This window comes from Barbus barbus, assembly GCF_936440315.1.
Source record: "Barbus barbus genome assembly, chromosome: 39".
NCBI lineage: Eukaryota > Metazoa > Chordata > Actinopteri > Cypriniformes > Cyprinidae > Barbus > Barbus barbus.
In genome coordinates this window covers 9,449,425-9,475,128 of record NC_136717.1, presented here as the reverse complement: position 1 = coordinate 9,475,128, position 25,704 = coordinate 9,449,425, and the positions used below count along the sequence as shown (strand labels likewise).

The 25,704-nt window shown below is 42.8% G+C and overlaps 1 protein-coding gene across 1 annotated transcript in view; it reads right to left on the bottom strand.

Annotated features, from left to right (window-relative positions):
* Positions 1-23,384, bottom strand: part of b4galnt3a (beta-1,4-N-acetyl-galactosaminyl transferase 3a) — a 32,735-nt gene extending 9,351 nt beyond the window's left edge. Inside the window, exons 1-6 of the mRNA XM_079399265.1 lie at positions 23,153-23,384; positions 22,058-22,143; positions 21,910-21,951; positions 14,508-14,597; positions 14,334-14,424; positions 14,132-14,232 (exon numbers count right to left, since the gene is read on the bottom strand). Of these exons, the coding sequence (XP_079255391.1) occupies positions 14,132-14,232; positions 14,334-14,424; positions 14,508-14,597; positions 21,910-21,951; positions 22,058-22,143; positions 23,153-23,291 (549 nt within the window). The 5' untranslated portion in view covers positions 23,292-23,384. The remainder of the gene's footprint in view (positions 1-14,131; positions 14,233-14,333; positions 14,425-14,507; positions 14,598-21,909; positions 21,952-22,057; positions 22,144-23,152) is intronic.
* Between the last annotated feature and the right edge of the window lie 2,320 nt (positions 23,385-25,704).

The window sequence follows — 25,704 nt, the reverse complement described above, 5'->3', positions numbered from 1 at the left end:
ATATGAGGAACACAAAGGCCAAATTCCCTTAATCATCCATCACAAGGAGTAAAACCTAAGAATATAGTTCTGATGTGCAGAACAAGATTGCTGAGCATTACAAAATAGAAAGTGGCTGTAAGAAAAGAGTTAAAGCATTGAAAATCCCCATTTCCACCATCAGGGTAATAATTAAGAGGTTCCAGTTAACTAAAGATTTTAAAAATCTGCCTGGAAGAGGACGTGTCTAAATTGTTCTAATGCACGGTGAGGATGAGAGTTTGAGTGTCCAAAGTCTCTCCAAGGATCACAGATGTAGAATTGTAGAGATTAGTTTAGTCTTGGGGTCAGAAACCTAAAAAAAAAAAAAATATATATATATATATATATATATATATATATATATATATATATATATATATATATATATATATATATATATATATATATATATATATATATATTCCCCTACATCACCACATGTTGTTCGGGAGGGTTTCAAGGAAAATTCTCCTCACTCATCCAAAAACAAATTCAGTTGTCAGACACAACTGGAACTTCAAATGGCACTGGCTTCTGTGGTCAGATGAAACTGAAAAAAGCGCTTTTTGGCAGCAAACCCACCAGATGAGTTTAGTACAAACAGGGATAAAAAAGTACCCCATGTCCATGGTTAAATGCCGGATCTTTAATGTTGTGGGCCTGTTTTTCTGCCAGAGGTCCTGAACATCTTGTTCAGATGCATGGCATCATGGATTCTATCAAATACCAACAGATTAAAAAATCGAAACCTGTTAGAAAGCTAATAATGGGCTGTGTTTGGATCTTCCACCAGGACAACAATCCAAACTAAATATTGAAATAAACACAAAAATGGGTCACTGAGCACAAAATGAATCTTTTACCATGGCTGTCCCTGTTCTCTGACCCTGTAGAAAATGAGTGGGGTGAACTGAAGAGAAGAAGAACTAACATGGAGCTGCTAATCTGAAGGATCTGGAGAGATTCTGTATGAAGAAAATGGTCTCTGATCTCTTATCAGGTGTTCTCTAAACTCTTCAGGCATTATAGGAGAAAATTCAGAGCTGTTACCCTGGGAAAAGCCCCCCCCCCCACACTTTCAATTGTTTTACTTCAATGATAGGTTGGAATTTTGTGAATTTTTTTAATGAAAGATAAAAAGGATAAATAATGCAGATTTATTTTCACAGCTGCCTTTGCTTATATTTACCAAGGGTGCCAACATGTATAGCACTGTATACCGTTTAATTTTGTGTCTTTAGGGGTTCAAGCGCGTAGCACTGAAACCCTATTGTAATTGTTAGAATGGTCACGGATGAGGGATTTCCATGTGAAACTGATCGTAAAGACCAAACCATAAGTTGTAGAGACTTGAAACTTGGATGGATGGTAGCACTCACACCATCTACAACGTGACCGAGGCTCGCGCCAATCAGCCTGACGGGGGTGCTACAGTGATCGAAAGTACGAAATCACTCGTAACCCCTAAACTGTCTGTCGCAGGCTCAAGTGTCAATAAAAACAACTATAAATTCGCAACCCGTCTGATCGACTTGAAAATTGGTATGCAGTGTCTTTGTCCGAAGTGTCTGTGAGGACATTCACGTATCTCAAAAAACATGGACAACATTAGCCAAAGAAGTTTAAGCACATATTAGACAAGGTTAACGGAGGCCGATCGGAACAAAACTCAAATAATTTTTAAAGAAACCTGCCACTGGGGTGTGGAATTGCATAGCGCATAGACGATTGTATATTGCACGATTTTTCACACATCAACACAATATGCATATCATTTGATAGATCTCCTCATAATGAACAACTTTGCCTCAAGAACATTGCTGTTCATCAAATCGTTCATTAACTATTCATTAATATGTTAAAACATACTTTTCCAAACTAGTCCTAGGTTTTTTGCTCAATCTTGATCAAACCACTGCAGTAATATTCTCTGGACTCTGAATTCAAAAAATGTTGAATTTTGTCCTTTGGTTAGCTATAACAAAAGCCTATAAAACATAAACGGAAACTCAAAACTTTGCGAAACTTGGTGAAAACGTAACAGATGACTCTTAAGAAGCATGCAAAGTTTCATGCAGATCGGACCATAGGTGGCGCTATAACAGTTAAAAAAGCTTAAAAAACAAGATTTCACAAAATAAATGGTCTCAAATTTCTAAACAAAAGCTCATATATTCACACAAACACTAGATCTTCATATCTTATGATTTCAAATATCTATATCTGCAACAAAATGTGTGTGCATGTATGCAATCATGCTTATTGAGTATTAAAGTGGAAGTGAAGCAGTCAGTCAAGTTTACATTATTTAGTAAAGTGATTTCCACTTTAATTAAAAATATATGACAAATATGATTAATGAATTAATGAAAAAATGAAAAATGATTAATGAAAAAATTATGTTTTGTTATAGCTTTTAGAGCAAGGTCGCCGCCATCTTGCAGTACCACCACGTGTGACGTCACAGGGGTTGGTTCGCTCCGTTGGCCAGTAAAGTAATAAGTATTTCTTTATTTTTTGAACACACGCTTGTTTAAATGGAGGAAGACGAACTTGAAAGGACTGTTGAGCCCATAATAACTGCAACTGCTCATGCATTTGAGCCGGTACAGCGAGGGGGCCCAGCATTACTGCCATGGGTGGAAGACGTTGTGAATCTGCTCTGGTTTGGGGTGAAGAGTGGGTCGAAAACAAATCGCGGATACTCATCAAAACAGCCATTAACATAACATACTGTGCATTTGCTTAAACAGTCAAGAAAGCGGACTCAATTTGGTACTCCCGTGAGGTCCGAGCTGAGCATTTTTTGCGTGTGTGTGTGTGTGCGCGCGCAGAGAAACAATCTGTCACAGCGTGCGAGTACCGCATTGAAATATCTTTTGTGCTAACTCACAATTTAAATGGCTTAAAACAGTTTAATGTTTAAACTGACAAGGCTTAAAACAGGAGAGAATGATGCAGCACTAGTCCGATCATTCAGATGTCATTAGTTAAAACACTGCGTTCTCCTAACCAGTGTTAGGGGTAACGCATTACAAGTAACGCGAGTTACGTAACAAGTAACTAGTAAAGTAACGCATTACTTTTTTAATTTACAAGAAAATATCTGAGTTACTTTTTCAAAAAAGTAATGCCAGTTACTTTGGTTTCCCATTTATTGACTGACAGTTCTCCTGTCCCCATGCTGGGAGAAATTGGAAGTACAGAGGCGTTGTATGTGAACATGATGTTACTGTAGTTCTAGACTAAATGTGAACGTGCATTAATTCTTCTCACTGGCAAAAAACCCCAAAACGGATTCAGTATTCATCAAAATGAATTAAAACAGTGAAATGCAAACTCAGAATATGACGCAAACCTACAATAATTAAATATGTTAAATAACACAAATGTATCTAATCCCATTTTATTAACCAATGTCTTTGCTGCTGACCTTTGATGATCCAGTTCAACCTAATAAGCAAATTCAAATTCAAATTCAAATTCAAATTTTATTTGTCACATACATATACATACGTAGTACGACATGTAGTGAAATGTATTGTACGACTGTCCAACAAATTGTCCAACAAAATTAAGAAAAACCTCAAGTTTACAAAAATACAAATAGAAAAAGTACAGTAAACATATATACAGAAATAAACTAGCAATAAAATAAAATAACAAATAGATATGAGAATAAAAATAGATATGAGGAATAAAAAATAGAATATGATTCTATATAGATTCTATAAAAAGTAAAGTGTATGTCAGTGATAAAGTGTCCGTGTGCTGTGCAGTGCAGTAAAGTGTATAAGTGAGTAAAAGGAATACTAAAGACAAAAGACAAATGGTATGTAAGTCCCACTCATTTATCCTTACGTAACCTTTTACAAATTAGTGCAGATTGTACTTGAAAAATGTGCAAAGTGGAAGTGTGGGGTGATGTGATTAGAGTGGAGAGTGGTTAAGACTCCGAATGGCCTGCGGGAAGAAGCTCCTCCTCATTCTCTCTGTGTTCGCCTTCATGGAGCGGAAGCGTCTCCCTGAACGCAGCAGAGAAAAGAGACCATTGTTGGGATGGCTGAGGTCCTTCACTATCTTCCTGGCCCTGGTCAGGCACCGCTTGCTGTAGATGTCCTGCAGGTCAGGGAGCTCGGTGTGAATGGTACGTTCCGCTGAACGCACCACCCTCTGGAGGGCTCGTCTGTCCTGCATAGTGCAGTTCCCGAACCAGGAAGTGATGCTGCCCGTCAGGACGCTCTCAATGGTGCAGGTGTAAAAAGTCTTAAGCACCCGAGAGGGAAGTCTAAAGTCCTTTAAGCGTCTCAGATGGTACAGACGCTGCTTGGCCTTCTTCACCAGGGTGCTGGTATGACAGGACCAAGTCAAGTCCTGCGTGATGTGAACACCCAGGTATCTGAAGCTGTCCACTCTCTCCACTGGAGTCCCGTTGATCGTGATCGGCTGGTATGACCGCTCCTGCTTCGTACTGAAGTCCACTATCAGCTCCTTAGTTTTGCTGATGTTCAGGTGTAGACTATTCACCTGGCACCAACTCTCCAGGTTCTTAATCTCCTGTATGTAGGCCGTCTCGTCGTTGTCTGAGATCAGGCCCAACACAGCAGTGTCATCAGCAAACTTAATGATGGTGGTGGAGTTGGAAGTGGCCACACAGTCATAAGTGTACAGTGAGTACAGCAGGGGGCTCAGAACACAACCTTGAGGGGCTCCAGTGCTTAGGGTGATGGAGGATGAGGTGTGTTTACCCATCCGTACGGCTTGCTGTCTGTCCTTCAGGAAGCTGGAGATCCATTGGCACAAGGATGTGCTGAGACCAAGGACCTCCAACTTGGAGGTGAGTGTGGAGGGAATTATGGTGTTAAACGCTGAACTGTAGTCCACAAACAGCATTTTTACATAATTCCCTTTTCTGCAGTCCAGGTGACTTGTTGTGGTGTGGAGGAGGTGTGAGATGGCATCCTCCGTGGAGCGGTTATGTCTGTATGCAAACTGTAGTGGATCCAGTGTGTCTGGTAGTGATGCAATGATGAAGTCTCTGACCAGTCTCTCAAAGCACTTCATCACCACTGATGTGAGGGCTACAGGGCGATAGTCGTTTAGGCAGGTGGGCTGCGGTTTCTTGGGGACAGGAACAATGGAGGACTGCTTAAAGCATGAGGGGACTATGGACTGTTCCAGGGAGAGGTTGAAGATCTCGGTGAACACCGGTGCTAGCTGGTCAGCGCAGGCCTTCAGAACCCGACCTGTGATGCCATCTGGTCCTGCTGCCTTCCTGATGTTCACTCTCTTGAATGCCCTCCTCACGTCATGCTCCGTGATGGTGAATACGTTGTCCTCACCGGCTTCCTCAGCGTGCATGCAGTTAGCACTGCTAGCGCCGTTAGCGTGATTAGCTGCAGCCTCGAAGCGAGCATAAAACGTGTTCAGCTCGTCAGCCAGAGAAGCGTCCGCATTCCCCGATCTGGAGGGTGGTGTTTTATAGTCCGTGATGGTTCTAAGTCCCTGCCACAGACTCCTAGAACCGCCATGTTGGAATTGCGACTCTAGTTTCCTCCCGTAGCGCTGCTTCGCCGCCTTCACCGATCTGCGCACGCTGTAAGATGCAGCCTTGTAATCATCCATGTTCCCGGTGATGAGCCCTGTGTTGTAGGCAGCGGAGCGGGATCTCAGGGCGTCGCGGATGGTTTTATTCACCCACGGCTTCTGGTTGGGAAACGTCCTGATGATGGTTTTCTGCACCGTATCATCCATTAGTTTCTCTATAAATCCCACAACCGCTTCCGTAAACAAGCTTACGTCATCAGAGCTGCGCCGGAACATGTCCCAGTCTGCGTCATCTAGCGCGTCCTGCAGAGCGGCCACCGATTGGTCCGTCCAGCGTTGGACCTCCCTCTGCACCGGGGCTTCCTGTTTCAGCCTCTGTTTGTAAACAGGCATGAGGAAGATGGTGGCGTGGTCCGATTTCCCAAACGGTGGTTGTGACTGTGCCTTGTAGCCGTTCTTGTATGGGGTGTAACAGTAATCTAATGTCCTTTCGCCCCTGGTGGGGCAGCTGATGTGCTGATGGAAGTTCGGCAGTGCACGCTTGAGGTTGGCACTGTTGAAATCTCCCAAAACAATGAATGCGGCGTCCCGGTGCTGTGTCTGGTGAAGGTGTAGTGTTTCATGTAAATCCCATATCGCAGTGTCCGTGTCCGCTTGAGGTGGAATATAAACGGCACTGACGATGACCGAGCTAAATTCCCGAGGGAGATAAAAAGGGCGACATTTGATGGTCAGAAGTTCAAGATTCGGTGTGCAGGAGCGTGAGAGGGCTACAATGCTCGCGCTGTCGCACCAGTGTTTGTTCACCATCAGACATACTCCACCTCCCCTAGTCTTCCCCGAGTCCAGCGTTCTGTCCATGCGGTAAACCGAGAAGAACTCGGCCGGCTGGATGGCGTGGTCTGGTACCGCTGGGTTCAGCCATGTCTCGGTGAAGCAGAGAAGGTTGCAGTCCCGAATGTCCCTCTGGAACCTGACTCTTGCCCTGAGGTCATCGAGTTTGTTATCCAGCGACTGGACATTGGCGAGCAGGACACTTGGTAAGGGAGCGCGGTGTGCGCGTGCCCTCAGCCTGTTCCTGACGCCGGCTCGTTTCCCTCGAGGACGCCGGTACGGGTCGCGTCCTTTGTTCCTCCTCAGGATCTCGCTTGGCCAGGATGGGTCCGGGTTCAATATCGGCGAAAGGTTAGTGCATTGTGCACCAATAGAAATAAGAGTGGCCCTGTCGTATGTAAGAATGGCCATCTTACAAAAAGAAACCGGTGTTTATAGTTAACAATACGAAAAAATAACAAAAGAAGACAAAGTTTGGTCGGAGCAGTCGTGACAGCAGCCGATCTCACCGGCGCCATCTTAGTTCATAAATATCTAAAGCAAAAAATACTTTAGATAAACTAACAATTGTGCTTCATTGTTTTTTTAGTGTTAAAGAGTGTTGAACCTTCTTTTCCTGCATTCTACTGTACAGACGTTAATTTACTTTTCCTTCAGCCTAAGGTTTATTCATTACACTTTTTGGTGTGAAAGGGCTTTTACATTTGCTATAAATAGAACTTTTTATATTAAAAACAAACAATCAAGCCCTGCTCATATTTAAAACGTAATGCGAAAAGTAACGCAATACATTCCATAAAAAGTAACTAAGTAACGTAAATAGTTACTTTTTTGTAACTAGTCTGATAAAAAAGACTGTTCTTTTGTCACTTTTAACAGACTCATAAGCTCTTCTTGCACTACACATATATCTGCACAGTTTTGTTTTATTTAACTGGTTTGCACTCTATCTATTCTGCCATGTGCCTTATTTATCTCCTTTTTTATTTTTCTACAATGTCCTCAGACTGTTAAGCTCCTCTTGCACTATATATATATATATATATATATATATATATATATATATACACGCTCTATACATATACACATATATCTGCACAGTTTTGTTTTATTTAACTGGTTTGCACTCTATCTGCCATGCGCCTTATGCCTTCATCTATCTCTTTCTTTATTTTTCTACAAGCGTCCTCATTTGTATATCTGTATAGTTGTATGTACATATGTTTAAACTGTATTTATCTGTATTTGAACGTCTACTGTCAGTGTCTTAAATGTTAACTGTATGCACCAAGGGTCTGAGAGTAACGCAATTTCAATTCTCTGTATGTATGTACCGTACATGTGGAAGAATTGACAAAGCAGACTTGACTTGACTTGACTTTAGGGAGTAACGCAATATTGTAATGCATTACTTTTAAAAGTAACTTTCCCCAACACTGCTCCTAACAGCAGGTACATTTGCAGGTTTTACATACAAATACTGGTGATCGAGCCAGTGTAATGCAAATGTCTGAAAGGTCTGACATAACAAGGTGCCACATGAACGATACTGTGTGAAGCATTGTTTGTTTACATCACGTTTCGCCTCGCCCTATGAAAAAGATGTTTGGATAACTTAATGATCAAAACTTTGTGAAATAGGCATAGATAATGTGATATAGATATTTATGTTGACTATTCATCCAAATTATGGTCAAAACCAAAATATTGATGTGTTAAAATACCATTTACTTTACTGGCCAACTGTAACATAAAATGCCCAACACGAAGGTTGGTGTAACAGAGGTGATGTTTATTTTTACAGGATGAGTGGGGAGTGTGAATGGTGAGGTGAGTCATGAACTTGAGATGTCTTGCAGGTGAAGATTCGTGCTTCAAAAGTGTCTTATCGTGTCTTCAGGTGCTGGCCGAGGCGTTGATGTGGAACACAGGAGAGCGGGGTTATCCAAGGACACACAGGACGGTCTGGAGACGGGGAAGACAACGAGGAAGAGAACAGGTGGTAAATTTCAACGGGTAAGGCTTGCAGAGGTAATACTCAACGTCTGGCGATTGTCAGGGAAGAGTCCACGTTGCTGGAACGAGATCGGACACTGGGTGAATGGAGGTGAGTGCTTTTATGTGGTTGGACTGATGATGGTGGTGATGAGGTGCAGGTGCGGGTGATTAGTAAGCAGGTGCAGGTGAAAGTGATTGTGATGATGCTGGAGACAGGCCATTCTGTGACACCAACGGAGTGAACCAACCCCGTGACGTCACACGCGGTGGTACTGCAAGATGGCGGTTCCCTTGCTCTAAAAGCTATAACAAAACATCCTTTTTTCTTTAAAATGGTTTCATTAATTGTGTTTGTTATATATTTTTAATTAAAGTGAAAATCACTTTACTAAATAATGCAAACTTGACTGGCTGCTTCACTTCCACTTTAAAGGTGCAAAAGGTGATTGTCTTCAGAAATTTTTTTTGTTATTTTATTCTGGTTGAAAGACAGCAATCATTAAGTTAAGTGGTCTAAATGTATTTATCTGTAAATATATTGTGTAGAAGGTATAGGATCAAGAAATGTTCGTCCAATCAAAATGCTCGGTCCTAGTTACTTGAAAAATTGTCTTTCCTACCTGCCTGTCAACGTGTGTATTAGCATACCTCTGCAAATACACAGAGTAAAGTGTGACATAATATACCTCTGTAAATAAATACAATTTAAATTCACGTTTCATACACTTTAATGCCCTTTGTATGGAACATATATGCTCGCTTTGAACTGGAATCATGGCGGAAAATCTGGTCCACTTCGCAGGGCACTTAATGAGGAGAACAAACAACCATCGGACGTGATAAGATATACAGTACATATGAAATGTGCAGAGTGGGGAGGATGCGATTTTCTCAGCTTCTTCAGAAGAGAGGGAAAGACTATTTTTTTTTTTTTTTTTTTACTAAGAGTAAAATAATGTTTGTTTTGTTTTTTTGTAGGTGTTGAAAGCCATAGACATAGGAGAGCATAATTCTTTTGAGATTGGTGTTAAGTTATTTTTAGAAAATAAATGTTTCTGTTGTCTCTTGCCTGTTTACTTCATATTTTGATGCAACAACAGTGTGGTTACACGTTCATATTTTATGTAAACCATTGATGTCTGTGTTTTTCATTGCAGAACTCAAACCAACTTTGGAGTTGTCTGATTTGGAGAGTCATCATTCTTGGTCTTCCTTTCTTAAAGGAATAGTTCACACAAAAAATTATTTACTTGCCATCATGTCATTCCAAACCTATAAGACTTTTAGGTTTTAAAGGAGGACGCTGCCCTGGATGTTGAATAAGATGTCACATGCTGTGCTGATGGGGCTTCTTCATGACTACATCAATTATGCTAAAGAGATCATGAAAATTGACAGTGATGCATGATCTGTATTCATGGACTATGAAACAAACTGTAAGTGTATAATTTGTAAAAACAAAGTGTTAAATGTGTTGTTTAGTAGTGGAGTGGAGTTTACACTCTGTCTTTCATACACATGCTCACATTCTTTCACACACATGCATCTGTTGAATGTTATAATATCAGTGTTAATATTGTGGTTTATTTGTGTACTGTCATGCCAGAATAGTTTGTAAATAACTTAACTATTAACTAATTGTACAATTATTGTATAATAGTGTTTTTGTATATTTTTATACAATATATCAAATTTACCAAAAAAGTAAAAATTATATCAAATTTGATCAGAAGTTATATTCATCAATTGTTCAATGCTTCATTTATAAACTCTGTAGCTGTTAATGCCATTTTCTGCATTTCTTCTTACATGCATGTTACTTTTTGACTGTTTTCTCTTATTTTTAATAAATATGTACCTTTTGAAAGTCATTCTTTGTGTGATTTTAAAATGAACAAGATTTGTAGGTTTAATGCCTAGCTCGATTTGGGATAATTTTAGCCTAGCAATGTAGTAATTTTAAACCATAAAAAAGCAACCCAGCAAGCTGGGTTAAACATAATAACCCAACTTGTTGGGTTAAAATAACCCAGCGCTGGGTTGCCAAAATAACCCAAATTGGGTTGTTTTTTAACCTGCAGTTTTTAGAGTGTAGGCAAGCATAAGAAGACACTGTAAAAACTGTGTTGTGCTATCTACTTAAAAAAAAAAAATATGGTAGCAATATTATACATACACGATAAGAGTTTTAAGGACTTAATTTCTTTAATGGAATCTACCTGAATAAATCATGTAAAATCTCCCAATTTATTCTTGTTACGGTTTGGTATACGGAGCAAAACGCATGACAGGAATAAAGTTCAAAAGGGTTCTTTTAATAATCCACAGGATAGAACGTATATCCAAACATAAATCAAACGATAGCAGACAAACTGGTCAGGATGAACACAGGCTTAAATGCAACACGTAATCAAAATAAAACAGAAACAGGTGAGGGGCTAATTAACTAATCAGGAAACTAGGTTAACCGAAGACATGAAAAACCACAACTAAAACAGCAGAATCGTGACAATTCTATGACACAATGAATTTAATATTATTATTGAAATGTGCTCATTTATTTTTAATTGATTCTCAAATGTCTGTGATTTAGAGTAAAGTCTGTTTGTATTTGATAATGAGTTATTTTGTACAATTTAAAAAATATACAGCTAGACAGCTCAAACAGGAATATACAGTACTTAAAAAATTCTGGAAAGTACTGCACTAGTATTAGCAAAGCTACTGCTCATTGAACAAAGCATCATGCCACAGTGTTACATGCTGTTATAACCTAACCATAAGCTCTACTCTTTTGCACAATGGCAACGACAGAAACTACAATGTAACAGAATCTCTTTCAAATGTCAAATATAACTGAACAATAAACATGAAATAAACAGATGTTTCCCTTCACTCAAAAACACATAAAACAGCACTTAATTTGAATATGTACATATCCAGCAATATGCAAAGCATGTTGGCAACTAACCAACTGACCTACAGTACAACTCTAAAAATAAAACTGCATAATTGAGCTAATTCTCTTTAAATAAATAGGTAGCCTTCTTAATTTCTTTTTTTCCGTTTAATCAGTTCAAGTCTCGAAATTTCTTAAGTTTCCTTACTAAATGAGGAAAACATGTCTCTTGGTTTTATTTGTGAAATTTTCTCTGTATTTTCTATACAACACTGAAACCCAATTCCTTTAATAAAATATACACAGTATTTTTAATTATCACATTAATTCTTTAAATGCAAATTACAAGACACATGATTAATTTTTATTTTGAAGAAGAAGAATGTTGTGTGAATCTGGCCCCTGTTAGGATTATGGACTTTAGTTTTGTCTTTTTCCATTTCGTCTGCCTTTTTCTGTTTTGCCTTATTTGGTTTTGCTCCTGTTTGATTTAGCTCATTAGTTGTTCTGCTCGTTTAGTCATTATTAGTTAAACCCCTTCACCTGTGTTTTGCCGAAGTCACTGCCTACCTAAAGTCTCCGTTCAGTTCTGTCTTTGTTGGTTATTGTTTGTGTTACATCTTAGTAAGTTATTTGTCAATTAAAGCCTATTGTTTTTGGATATTCCTGCCTGCCCAGTTCTTTTCTGCCTTCCTGGAGGAAACGTAACAGAATAACCGACCGAAACTGAAATGAAGCTTAGACTAGCTTCGATCAACGTAGCCCTGAGCGACAACGCTTCAGGGGCAAATATTTTCATTTTCCAAGACGGACATGACTTGGAGGAGTATGTGTTGGAGTTTGTGGATCATTGCCATCTCGCCACATGTGATGACCTCACCCTAATGGAGGGATTTTGGTGCGGGCTGGATGATGAGATCCGCTTCCTCATGCCCAGAGCTGATCCGTGCTGGCCACTCAGGAATTACATCAACTGCGCGCTGTGGATCGCCGTATCAGCATCCACCCTGGACTAAGCAGATTCCAGCCCAAGGTCGTCACATGTGAGTGCCGACAACCCAGAGCCCGTTCTACAACCACCACCTCATGACACGGAGCTGCCAGAGCCCACCGTGGACAGAGAGCCAGAGCCTGCCGCGGTCGTCGAGCCATCGCATTCAGGAGCGACAGAGCTGACGATCGCCCCGGAGCGTGTGGCTCATGTGTCTGACCAGGTGCGTGAGCCGACAGTGGTGGATATTACTGTGGAGATTGCGGGGCTAAGGAAAGCCCCGCCCATTCCGCCACCGCTGAGGGTGAGTCAGAACTGGATCTGGAGAACTTAATAGACTGGAATATGGAATTACAAGTATGTCCATCAACGGTAATATCATTGTGGCAAGAAAACCCACCCAACCTCCCTCTCCCACCTCCTCTTATCGGTTTCTCCTTGTCATCATTCCCCATTCAACTGGATTCGGTCAGCCCCACTGCTCACCCTCAGCCCACCATCTGCGGTGTGGGTTCGCTGTCGGTCTGCCCATCTCCAGCGTCATGGGTGTCGAGTCTGGAGGATCCCTCGACTCCGCCTTCAGCCACCGAGGCCCAGACTCCGCCTCAGTCCTGTGACCCAGCGGCTCCACCATGGCTTCCAGCTCCCTCGTCTCCACCAACTCCACCAGGCTCCGTCGTCCTTCCGGCTCTGCCTTGGTCAGTCATCCCCCTACCTTCACCTCAGGACTACACTCCTTTGGCTGCGCCTCGTCCCTTCGTCCCTCCGGCTCCTTTGGGCTCCTCCTTCCCTACTGCTCCACCTCAGTCCTCTGTCGCTCTGGCTCCACCGCGGCCTTCCGGATATCCGCCTGCGCCTTGGTCGCCGAAGCCACCTGCTCTGCCTTGGACCTCCGGATCTTCGGCCTCACCCTGGCTCTTCGGCTCTCAGTCACCGCCTTGGGCTCCACCTCCACCTGCTCCGCCACCGTCGATCGGCTCCCTGGAGTCGTCAGCCTGTTCTCCACCATGGCTCCGGGGGCCGCCATAAGGACTGTGGCCTGGGTTCTGTCTGGCTCCTCCTGCTCCAGCTCTCTCCAGTCTCCGTCTTAGCCCCTCCAGCTGTCTGCTCCGCCCTGGTGCCGTCCGCATCCAAAGTGGCTCCTCCCCCAGTCAGTGCCTCCTTGGTCCTTAGCCTGCCCTTCCACCAGCCGCATATCGACCCCTCCCACACGCTCTCCCGGATTATGGACTTTAGCTTTGTCTTTTTCCATTTCGTCGGCCTTTTTCTGTTTTTCCTTATTTGGTTTTGTTCCTGTTTGATTTAGCACATTAGCTGTTCTACTCGTTTAGTCATTATTAGTTAAACCCCTTCACCTGTGTTTTGCTGAAGTCACTGCCTACTTAAAGTCTCCGTTCAGTTCTGTCTTTGTCAGTTATTGTTTGTGTTACATCTTAGTAAGTTCTTTGTCAATTAAAGCCTATTGTTTTAGGATATTCCTGCCTGCCCAGTTCTTGTCTGCCTTCCTGGAGGAAACGTAACAGCCCCTGAAATATGGTGATTTATGGTGATCTTGTCATGCTATTTTGTCCTCTTTAGTGCTTGACAGCATGTGGCCATTACAAATTGTCACTGTATGGAAAAGAGCTTCAACAATTCTTTTTTTCTGTTCCACAGATAAAAAAATAGGGTTTGGAATGACATCAGGGTGAGTAAATAAATACAGAATCTTCTTTTTTTTGAGTTAATTGACATAAATTGCATCATTTAAACTCGTATTTATGTGTGATATGCTCTCTCCCATTGTAAATCTCACCTACTTGAATCCCTAACAAACACATCCACGTTCAGACCAGACATACCTCACCAACATAGACGAGACGTTGAAGGTTTTCCGGACTTTCGTTTAAACTGAGCCAGAACTCAGAGTTATCATCAGAGGAAACAGCAAAAATATATTCTTCTATAAGCAGAACGATATCAGTGCATTTGTTAAGTGCCTCTAAAAATGTTTCATTGCATTCAACATATAACAAAACACTTTTATTTTCATGCTGGACCCACCAGTTTCTGCAGGATGGAGGTAGCCAAAGATTCTCAGACCATAATTGCTCCACTGAGGCGCCACAGCAAGTCTGCTTACTGTAGTACGCACCTTTAAATAAACCCATGATATTATATTAGACACTGAGACTATCACTTGATAACAGTATACAAATAAATATGTATAGAACTAACATTGGGAAATAGTGGATAGAGCAGGTTATTCCTAAGTTGATCAAGGGATCCACCGCAACAGTCATCAAAAATGTGCACGTTCACTCGACCCTGAGGAGGAAATAGAAATGCTCAGGTTATCTTCAGTAAGCCATGATAGAATAAAATGATTGCAACTGGCCAGTATTTGTATTTGTAGCTATTGCTTTTAATTTTAGAAGTCTAATGCTTCAGGAGAACAGTTTTAGGCTCCACAAACCCTTGCCTATATAGTTCAGTGGTTCTCTAGTAAAGTCAGTCAAGTCAAGTCAAGTCTGCTTTATTGTCAATTCTTCCACATGTACAGCAGTACAAATACATCTACTGATGCTACTGGACACATCTTCAGTGATGTTACTGGAATCATTGGGTGTTTCGGGTCTTTCAACATCATACACCCTCATCCAGGCGACCCAGCTGAGGCTGATAAGACCCCAGCTTGTGTCCAGTTGGCAAATCTAGCTACTTTGCCCCCATGGATCTCCTCTCTTGAGACATAGCCATCTTGAGACTTTCTCTGCTGCTTCGGTGATATAACAGATTGATCTTCTCCTCCTCACTCCATCGATGCCTAACAGACTGAAGGCTCTGCACAGAGATCGGGCCACAAAGCCCCTGTTTCCGACCTCGATTGGGAGACATCTTGCTCTCCATCTGGCTTGTTGACACTCGCTGACCAGTCCCTTGTACTTGGCGAGCTTCCTTTCAAAAGCCTCTTCCATGCGATCTTCCCAAGGGACTGTTAGCTCCAATAGAACCACTTGTTTGGTGGACTCAGACAAGAGAACAACGTCTGGCCTTAAGGTAGTGGTCCCAATGTGGTTGGGGAACTTGAGTTGCTGCTCCAGGTCCACCAACAGCTGCCAGTCCCTCGCAGTAGCCAGGATGCCTGCAGATGTTTTTACAGCTGATCTTGGCTGCTCTCCAGCTCTGATGAAGGTGATTGCTTGCTTGGAGGGGCGGGAGTGCTTGGCCCACTCGAGTCCTGCAGCAATGGCTTCAGCGATGGCCTTCAGCACCTGGTCATGTCTCCACCTGTACCTCCCCTCTCCCAGTGCCTTTGGGCAGCAACTCAGAATGTGCTCTAGTGTTCCACGCCTGGAGCACAGTGGACATGCCGGTGACTCCACTCTGCCCCATATGTGAAGGTTTGATGGGCTAGGAAGCACATCATATACCGCCTGGATAAGAAACTTGATCCGCTGCGGCTCTGCCTTTCACAGCTCCGCCCATGTCACCTTCCTCTCGATCGCGTTCTCCCAACGTATCCAGGTGCCCTGTTGCCTCATTCCCACTGTCCTGCAGATTCTCTCCTCCTCGACCACTGCGCTCATCTCCTCCTGGACTAGGCGATGCCTTTCCTTCCCTTTGATGGTGTCAATGTGGGGAGTTGAAAAGGAACCCAGCCCAGTCCTGCCTCTTGCTACCCCTCCCACCAGCCTGTTGTGATCTAATCTTGCCTCTGCTTGTCGAACAGCCCCCTCAGCCTTCCACTTCTGACCAGTCCTAACTTCAATTCCAGCCTTTACCACCTTTGGATCGCTTGAGTCTCTATACTGCAACACTTCCCTGGCTCTCGTTACCTTGAACTCCTCTTCCAAGGACTCGAGTGGCAGTTGCAGTTTGTTGCGGTGCCCATAGAGTGCGATGCTGCTTAGACTTTTTGGAAGCCCCAGCCATTTTCCGAGGTGGCTGCTGACCTTCCTCTCTAAGGTTTCCACCGCCGAGATTGGCACTTCATAGACGAGGAGTGGCCACAAGATCCTGGGAAGAATTCCATGCTGGTATAGTCAAGCTTTGAACTTCCCTGGCAATCCAGACCGGTCCACTGACTTCAGGCATTTGTCCAGCTCAGTGCAGGTTGACTGGACAGATGCTGCATCCCTCAGGGTGCTGTCAAACACCAGGCTTCTCAGTGATGGTCGGGATTGTTACCCCTGTGACACTGAACCGGGATCTCCATTGATCTCGACTTGGCTGGTTTAAACTCATCCGTGCCCACTCCATTAGCTTTTCGAGACCCTTTAGAATCCACCGGCAGCCTGGAACTGACTCTGTGGTGACTGTGAGGTCATCCATAAATGCTCTTATCGGTGGCTGACGTTGAGCTGACTTTGTCTTGGGCCCTCTACACTCTGGTTCAGCAGACTTTGTGAGCATATTCATGACCAGGGAGAACAGAATTATGGAGATGGTACAGCCCGTAATGATACCGATCTCAATTTTATGCCAGCCTGATGTTACTGCTCCTGAAGATGTTCTCATCCTGAAGTTGTTGTAATAATCAGCGATGAGGTCTCTGACCCTAGTGGGGACGTGATGTTTTGTCAGAGTGAGCTACACAAGCTTGTGTGGTATTGAGCCATATGCATTTGCCAGATCGAGCCACAGCACTGACAGGTTACCCTTGTTCTCTCTGGCCTCTCTGATGAGCTGTATGTTCCAAGCATCCAGAACACCTGTATGTTCCAAGCATCCAGACATTCCTGTGATTTACCCCCTTCTGAACTGATGTATCGATAAACTTATTCTTTGAGAGGAAGGTGCACAGCCGTTTGGAGACAGCACTGAAGAAGATCTTGGCCTCAACACACAACAGGGAGATGATGCAGAACTGGTCAGTCTTCTTGGAGTTCTCCTCCTTTGGAATCCAGACCCCTTCAGCAACTCTCCACTGTTCAGGAATCCTGCCCATCCTCCAGATGACACGCAGGATCTTCCAGGAGTTTTGGACAGTTCTTGTACACTTTGTATGAAGTGCTGCTTGGTCCCGGAGCAGAGCTTGCTCGCGCTTTCCCGACGACCTCTCAAACTTCCTTCAACTGCAGCTCTGCCATGTTGAACTGCACACTTGGTCCTGTAGGCTCTATCAGAGTGCTACACTCTCCCAACTCCTGTTCTCTCGCTGGGTCACTGTATGTTTCCTTCAGGTGGTGATCGATCTCCTCCTTAGAGCAGACCAGCTGGCCGCTACGCTTCTGTCCTAACAGTTCCTTAGTGAACTTGAAGGGGTTGGCAATGAATACAGCTCGCTTCCGGGCTCTTTCACGGCCTCCGGTGCCACTCTGCCCGGCGGAGGATCCTGATCTTCTTTCGTAGGATGCACATCAGCTGTGCCAGGCCAGTACGCTCCTCCTCTCCTGCCTGCTTGTATTGTCGCTTCAGGGTCTTCATTTCCTGCCTGATGTTGTGGATTCTTTCCTCACGTTGGTTCTTTGTGTGAGATCCTTTGGAGCCTCCTTCCTTCACTTCTTCACCAAACCGTTTGGATGCGATGCTGACGATAATCGTTGTCATGGCTTGCAATTTCCTGTCAACATCTCTCCTCATGAAGGCCTCCAGAATCTGGTCAACATCGATATCAAACTGGTTCCACAGTGAGGTCATGTTCTCTGCTGGCCACTTGATCCGCCTCCTCTCAGACTTGATGCTGGAGGGAGACAATTGCAACACTTGGAGGTTTCGGGCACTGTGGGGTGACTCCGGGCCTGGCTCCTCCTGCGTCTCACCGGGTTGGACACCTGTGTGTTGTGTTGGTCCTGTCCCCACCAGACACTTCATTTTCCATTGGTGGATCTTTAGGCCTAGCTCGTTCTTACAAATCTTGCCACATGTACACTGCTTACTTGTATTCGTTTGTCCATTGCCTTGGTCTAATACTGTTGCATCCGTCCGGTTGGGGTGCTCATCCTCCCCCCCTCTCGGGCACCCCTGGGGGTATTCTTTCCTTAGGTTCATCGTAGCTTTTATGGGGGTCCCCCTCACAGAAGACACAGATTGGGTTGCCAGCCCGCACTGCCCCGGTTACCGTCTCTCTGAGCTGTCACTGACTCTCCAGTCGTCACCACGCTTTTCGTGGTTGCCAACCAGTCTTTCCTGGTCGTCACTGATTAAATCAGCGCATACATACCGAGAATTGAAATTGCATTACTCTCAGACCCTTGGTGCATACAGTTAACATTAAACACTGACAATAGACGTTCAAATACAGATAAATACAGTTTAAACATATGTACATACAACTATACATACAACTATACAAAGGGTGGAAGGTCCTGGGGGGGGGGGTGGGTCGCAGTATCAGTGTTCAGTGTTGCATGGGGTAAAAGAGGGGAGGGGGGGCAAGGACGGAGGGAGTTCAGCTTCCTGACAGCCTGATGTATGAAGCTGTCCTTCAGTCTGCTGGTCCTCACCTGACGACTCCGCAGTCTCCTCCCTGATGGCAGCAGACTGAAGAAGCTGTGTGTCGGGTGGGTGGGATCACCTGCAATGCAGACGGCTTTGCGGGTGAGACGGGTGCTGTAAATGTCCTGGAGGGAGGGGAGAGAGACACCAACTATCTTCTCAGCTGCTCTCACTATGCGTTGAAGTGACTTGGGGCAGGATGCGTTGCAAGCTCCATACCACACAGTGATGCAGCTAGTTAGGATGCTCTCGATGGTGCCTCTGTAGAAGGTGCACATGATGGGGGCCGGGGCTCTGGCTCTTCTAAGTTTGCGGAGGAAGTAGAGATGCTGCTGTGCTTTCTTGGCCAGTGCTACAGTGTTTTTAGTCCAGGAGAGTTCCTCTGTGATGTGCACACCCAGGAACTTGGTGCTGCTCACTCTCTCCACAGTCGCACCGTTGATGGTCAGAGGGACATGCTGAGTCTTCTCCACATTCAGAGAGAGATTGTTGTCAATGCACCACCTGGCCAGGCGACTCATCTCTGTTGCTAATGAGACCCACCACAGTTGTGTCATCCGCAAACTTAATGAAAAGGTTGGAGTTGTGTAGGAGTGAAGAGGAGGGGGCTCAGCACACATCCTTGGGGGGCCCCAGTGTTCAGTGTGATGGTGCTGGATGTGTTAATGCTGACCCGTACTGCCTGAGGTCTCCCGGTCAGGAAGTCCAACAGTCCAACAGGAAGTCCTCCCAGTTGCACAGAGAGGTGTTGAGCCCCAGCTGGACCAGTTTGTGATTGAGCTGTTGAGGGATGATTGTGTTGAATGCTGAACTGAAGTCTATGAACAGCATCCTGACATATGAGTCTTTTTTCTTTTTTTGAGTCGAGCGGTTGGACCTATATGCAAACTGGAAGGGGTCCAGGGAGGGGGGGAGGACAGACTTGATGTGGTGCATGACTAGCCGTTCAAAGCACTTCATGAGAATAGGAGTAAGTGCGATTGGACGGTAGTCATTGAAGCAGGATGGAGATGACTTCTTCGGGACTGGAATGATGGTGGTAGCTTTGAAGCATGTGGGGACAACGGCCTGATTTAGTGAGATGTTGAAAATGTCTGTGAAGACATCAGTGAGTTCCACTGCACAGTCTCTCAGTACATGCCCAGGAATGTTGTCAGGACCCGGAGCTTTGCGTGCATTGATCCTGCTGAGGGATCTCCTCACACTGTCCGTGGACAGCGTCATCACCTGGTCGCCGGCAGGAGGTGGAGTCTTCTGTGCAGTGGTGCTGTTTTGTGCCTCAAAGCGAGCAAAGAAGGCATTCAGCTCGTTCAGCAGGGGGATGGTGCTGTCACAGGTCTGTGGTGGGGGCTTGTAGTCCGTAATGGTCTGTATCCCCTGCCACAGGCTCCGAGTTTCTCTGCTGTCGCTGAAACGATGGCCTATCCTCCTGGAGTACTGTCTCTTGGCCTCTCTGATGCCGCGGGAAAGGTTGGCCCTAGCTGTCTTCAGGCCCTCCTCAGCTCCAGCTTTAAAGGCAGCGTTCCGAGCCTTCAGAAGTCTGTAGACCTCCCCTGTCAGCCACGGCTTCTGGTTGGCCCTGACAGTGATGGTCTTTGTGACTGTGACATCATCAATGCACTTGGTGATGTAGGCAGTGACAGTCTCTGAGTACTCTTGGAGGTCTGTAGTGTTGTTGTATGTGGCAGCCTGTTTAAACATATTCCAGTCAGTGGTGTCAAAACAGTCTTGAAATGCCTCTGACGACCCTTCCGGCCACACTTGTATCTGTTTGTGTATTGGTTTGATGACTTTAACGAGCGGTCTGTATGCAGGCATTAGCATGACAGTGATGTGGTCTGAGGCTCCGAGGTGGGGGAGGGGGAGGGGGAGGGCCTTGTAAGCTCCTCTCTGTGTGTTGTAAACAAAGTCCAGAGTATTTTGTCCCCTTGTTGGGAAGTCTATGTGTTGGTGTATTTTTGGGAACAACCTCTTTAAGTCTGTGTGGTTGAAATCCCCAGCCAAGATGAGAAAAGCATCTGGGTGGGCTGTCTGCTGCTCACTGGTGTGCTGGTACAGATCATTTAGTGCCTCACTCCTGTTGTTGTTGTACGAGCTGGGAGGAATGTATACAGCAATGAGCAGTATGGCTGTATATTCTCTCGGTAGATAGAATGACCGGCACTTAGTAATCATAAACACAAACAGTGTCGCGGCACCATGCATCATTGATGTAAACACAAAGCCCACCGCCGCGGATCTTACGTCCCTCGACGAGAGCTCTGTCAGCTCGATAGCATGTTAGCTGGTCGAGCTGTATGGCGCAGTCCAGTACGCTGTTGTTAAGCCATGTTTCCGTAAACACAAAAACACAACAGTCTCTTACAGTCCTCTGAAGCGAAGTAGTCGGATGTAGTCCAGTTTATTGTCCAACGAGCGTACGCTCGCCAGTACGATGGTGGAGATAGCTGGCTTGTGTGGGTTGGCCGCTAGCCTCGCTCGGATACCTCCGCGCTTACCCCTCTTCTGCTTCCTCTCACGCTGCTTGTAGCGCCTCCGCTGTGGGCGAGATGCAGTAGTGGGGGTCGGTGATGGAGTAGGCTTTCGGAGCAGACCGAGGTCCTGCAGCTCTTCGGCATGCGCTGAGTTTAACTCTAAAAATGTGATTCTGCCGACATCGAGCAGAAACTCACGACTTTATGCGCGCTTAAAGACAGGTAGACGTGACGAAGATGTACAAAAACATTGCGACTTACAAGAAAAAAAACACGAAAACACCGTTGGGAGAGAGAGAAGACGCTGCGTCTGTGCGCGCCGCGATGTTGTTTATAGTACAAGATAAGACATCTTTATAAGGTAAGACATTTTGTCCAGTATATTTTCTCATATAAGTTGTTTTCCAACCCCCCCCCCAAGAAATTGTCAGTGCTGATACATCAATTAAATGAACAACGATTCTTTTTGTGATTCAATGCATTTCATGAACTGAATTTTGACAAATAAATAAATAAATACATAATAGAGTGTTGTATTTTAGAATTTCAGTTGTTATATTATTTGAATAAATTAAAAATAGAATATTAATCTTATAATTTAGGAGGAACGTTTTTTTGAAGAATTATGTTTTTTGTAGATCAAAACTTTAAAAACCTACACAAATATTAAGAATTCTCTGTCTTTTTAAATCAAAATACACTTGTTATACAAGTGTTATACACACCTTATATGTTTTGATTGGCTGTTGGTCATCAGCAATATTTTTCTTAGGAAATTCACAGGGAGAAGAAAGCATTAAAATTAGGGCAACGAGAGAGAAATTGTCTTGTAACTTTTATACATTTTTATAAAAGTTAGGTCAACAATCTTACCTGGATCTCTTGTGCATCAGGAGGTTCATCATCTAGAGGTGATTCTCCCTTCTTGATATCTTTGTCAATGTTTGTTTTTGCAGGCCCTTGAGGAATTAAAAATAAAAAAGAAAACTAAGTAAAAAAAAGAAAAGCAGAAGTATGCAAATGCTTCTGCATTTGAATGGCTTTCTAAATTCACACATTCAAAGGTGGCATTACCATATTGCATGAAGCATTTTCATACTGTACATGCAAAGCTATCCTTATCTATATGTTGTGTAAATAAGTGCTACAAATAAGTGTGCATTCTACAAGAGCAACAGAAAAAACTTCAGCAAAACATTTGATTTGGGATGACTGACAGAAACAAACAAACAAATAGATCCTAACAAAAAATCCTAAACTCATAACCTTCCCTTGTAATCTTATTATTTTTTTTTCAATGAGAGTAAAAGTTTTAGTACTTTAATGTCACAGTGGATATTTTACCCTGGCTCTATGAAAGTAGAGCAAAGACAACTAAAATAGGGCTTATAGTTAAATGAAGGGTGGAGTTTCAGAAAATGACAAAGCTCATGAAATATTACACCTTATTTAGTCTCATTCAGTTAATACATGTATAGATCTGACTCCATTGCATAAGAAAATTACTGGGTTACACTTTATTTCGATAGTCCACTTTAGACATTCTACAAACTTTAAGTAACTTTTTAACTACATCAACTACATGTCAACTAATTGTCATTAATTTGCAGCTACATGTCTACTAACTCTCAGAGTAGAATGTTAGGGTAGGTTTAGGGTTAGTAGAATAAGTTGACATATAGTTGCAAAGTTTCATAGTCAGAATGTTGTATGTTGTGGATCCATCAAAATAAAGTGTTAGAAGATATTAAACAGACAGTCTACTAATACTCTAATGACTACTAGTTGACATGTAGTTACAAAGTTACTGTTAGTAGAATGTCTAAAGTGTCTATCGAAATAAAGTGCTACCAATTACCGACTAAGAATATAAGACAAATAAGTTTTGAAGAAAGAATAGAAAGCATATAAAACGCCAGCGAAAAATGAAATAAACTAATCCAGCTATTATAAATAAAGGTAACTTACCAGCAGGCGAAATATTTTTTTGTGAGTCCACATAATATGCTCCCAAATATATGAAAAGATAAAATATAATGCATATTATGAGAAGACAAAAGAAATACACCATCACCTTGCGGTGGTGAAAAGCTCTCAGAGTAAACATTCTGCTAGACACTGAGCACTGTATAATGCCTAGAATGTAGTAAGCTGCTTTTTAGACACCACTGTCTCACACAAAAACTGGCTTAACAAGATAGATGTAAGGTTGTGTGATGAGGGTTAGTTAAATGTCCTGCTGTCTCTAGTCAGAGGTTGACAGTAACTATGTACATTTACTTAGGTATTGTACTTAAGTACACTTTTTGAGTATCTGTACTTTACTTGAGTATTATTTTTTTTCTGGAAACTTTAACTTCACTACATTTGAAAGACAAATATTGTACTTTTCACTCCACTACATTTCTTTAAAGGTCCTCAAAGTAGAAAGTCGTTACTATGTAGCAGCTTTGAAAGTCAGTGGGTGATTTTTTTTCTTCTTTAAAACATGACTTTTTTCAGACAGTTTATCAGTAATCACTCTTGTAGGGCTTGAAGTGATTTCCCAGCATTTTTTTAACACTGACCAGTTGCAAATGTGATATTTATTTACAACAATTCAATAATAAGTTAATATTGTGGCATATATTAGAAACAATATTGTCTGATTTTGCTAAATTGTGTACGTGAAAATATAAAGCCACAGAAGTTCTGTTGTGAATCTCCTAACAAAACACAATAGTTGTTTGACTTGAAGCAGAACTGCAAGGACCGCTCTGTGTGTGACAACAAAGTACTGCGAGAGAGATTACAGCATTGTTTTTAATTTTTTTGTTTTGATGTCAAATAAGTCTTGTTGTTTGCTTTTTTGTTAAAGCAGTGTTGCTGTGGTAAAGTTATACAGCTACAGTTGTGTTGCTGGGTTTTAAATCAGGTTTTTTTTCTTCCTTATCACTCGGTATTTATAGCAATTTCGCTATCCACTCTATTCAAATGTGGATGAATGGCTACACATAGATGTTTGCACACTGTCAGAGCTGTGTGAGATTAATACCATCCTGCTTTTGTGGGGGTGGGTAGGGTTGTTAATTTTTTTTGTTGTTTGTTTGTTTTCCCCATAGGTTTTTAACATTCTAAAAGCTCTTTATTCCAAAGATTACTACAAGCTAGTCAGTGTATTCAGTATGTGTAATGTATTGTAAGTTGCTTCAGAGGTATTGCAATAAATAATAAAACAGTGCATTGACATAAAAAAACAGAAATTTACTTTTGGTACTTAAGTACTTTTAAAAGCAAGTACTTCTGTACTTCTACTTGAGTAAAAATCTGTCTTTACAACTTTTACTTGCAAAGGAGTAATATTTGACCAAGTAATGGAGTTGTGTACTTTGTCCATGTCACGGTACGTGGTTGTAGATAAAGCGCTCGATAGTAGATGAAAAGGAGTTTTTAATAAACATCAACACAATGGCTGCGTCGAAACCGCATACTCAATGAGTAGGTACTTAATTTCAATAAGTACTTACTTATCGAGTGCTAAAAGAGTACATACAGCCAACATCTCGCAACAAATCTCGTTGGCTGTATCCGAAATCGCCCCCTACACCTTAAAATGGGTACAGCCATTTTAAGTGGTGTTCAAAACCATAGTGGATGCTCTCGAGTGCACTCATTCAATCCCACAATGCACCGCAAAATGAGTGTACAACCGATGTACACTCAACGGCTAGAGAATCCCCAGAATGCACTGTGAGAGTCGTGGGCCGAGTCAATTCCCGCGTCTCACCAGAAGATGGCGCCCGCAGCTGAATCATCCATTCATTGATTTTAGAAGCACTCGTCCACGGCATAATACAACACAGGTACAAATTAATTGTAAATTGACTATTAGAGTTTATACATAATTTCCGTTACAGAGTTCAAGATATATCCTTCAATCTTACTATTGAAGCTGCCCGTATCAAATGATTATTTAACAGCAAGCAAACTATGCAAAAGCGGCAGTCCTTCCGGTGCACTCAAGTGTCCGAATTCACTCACTCGTTTTCATTCACTCCTTCAAGTGAACTGTATGAGTGGACTAATGTAGGGAATAGTGAATGAGGGTATAGGGGGCGATTTCGGATACAGCCCCTGAGTATGAATGCGATCCACCATGTTGACGCTGTCATGTGATCAACACTACCTAGTAATGTTTTCCTCAGCCTTTGCAGTGTTTGCAATGTCTGTGTAAAGGAGATGTAGTGCAGCTGCTCGAAGAGCTCACCTTTGGAGAAGACTTTTTTTTTTTTTTTTATACTGGAAAAAATTTAAGTATTACTGCTTAAAAAAAAAAAAGATTACCCCAGTATGCATCAGTAGTTATTACTAGTTTTTACCAACACTACAATAATAATGATAAATGCTGACCAATATATAAATTTTTTTACTGAAAATTGTTTTAGTAAAACATGCAAAATGTATTTTTTTTAATAATATGCCATAGTTATGCATGAATAGACGCTAGACAAATGCAGCCAAAGTGAATACAACTCAATTTT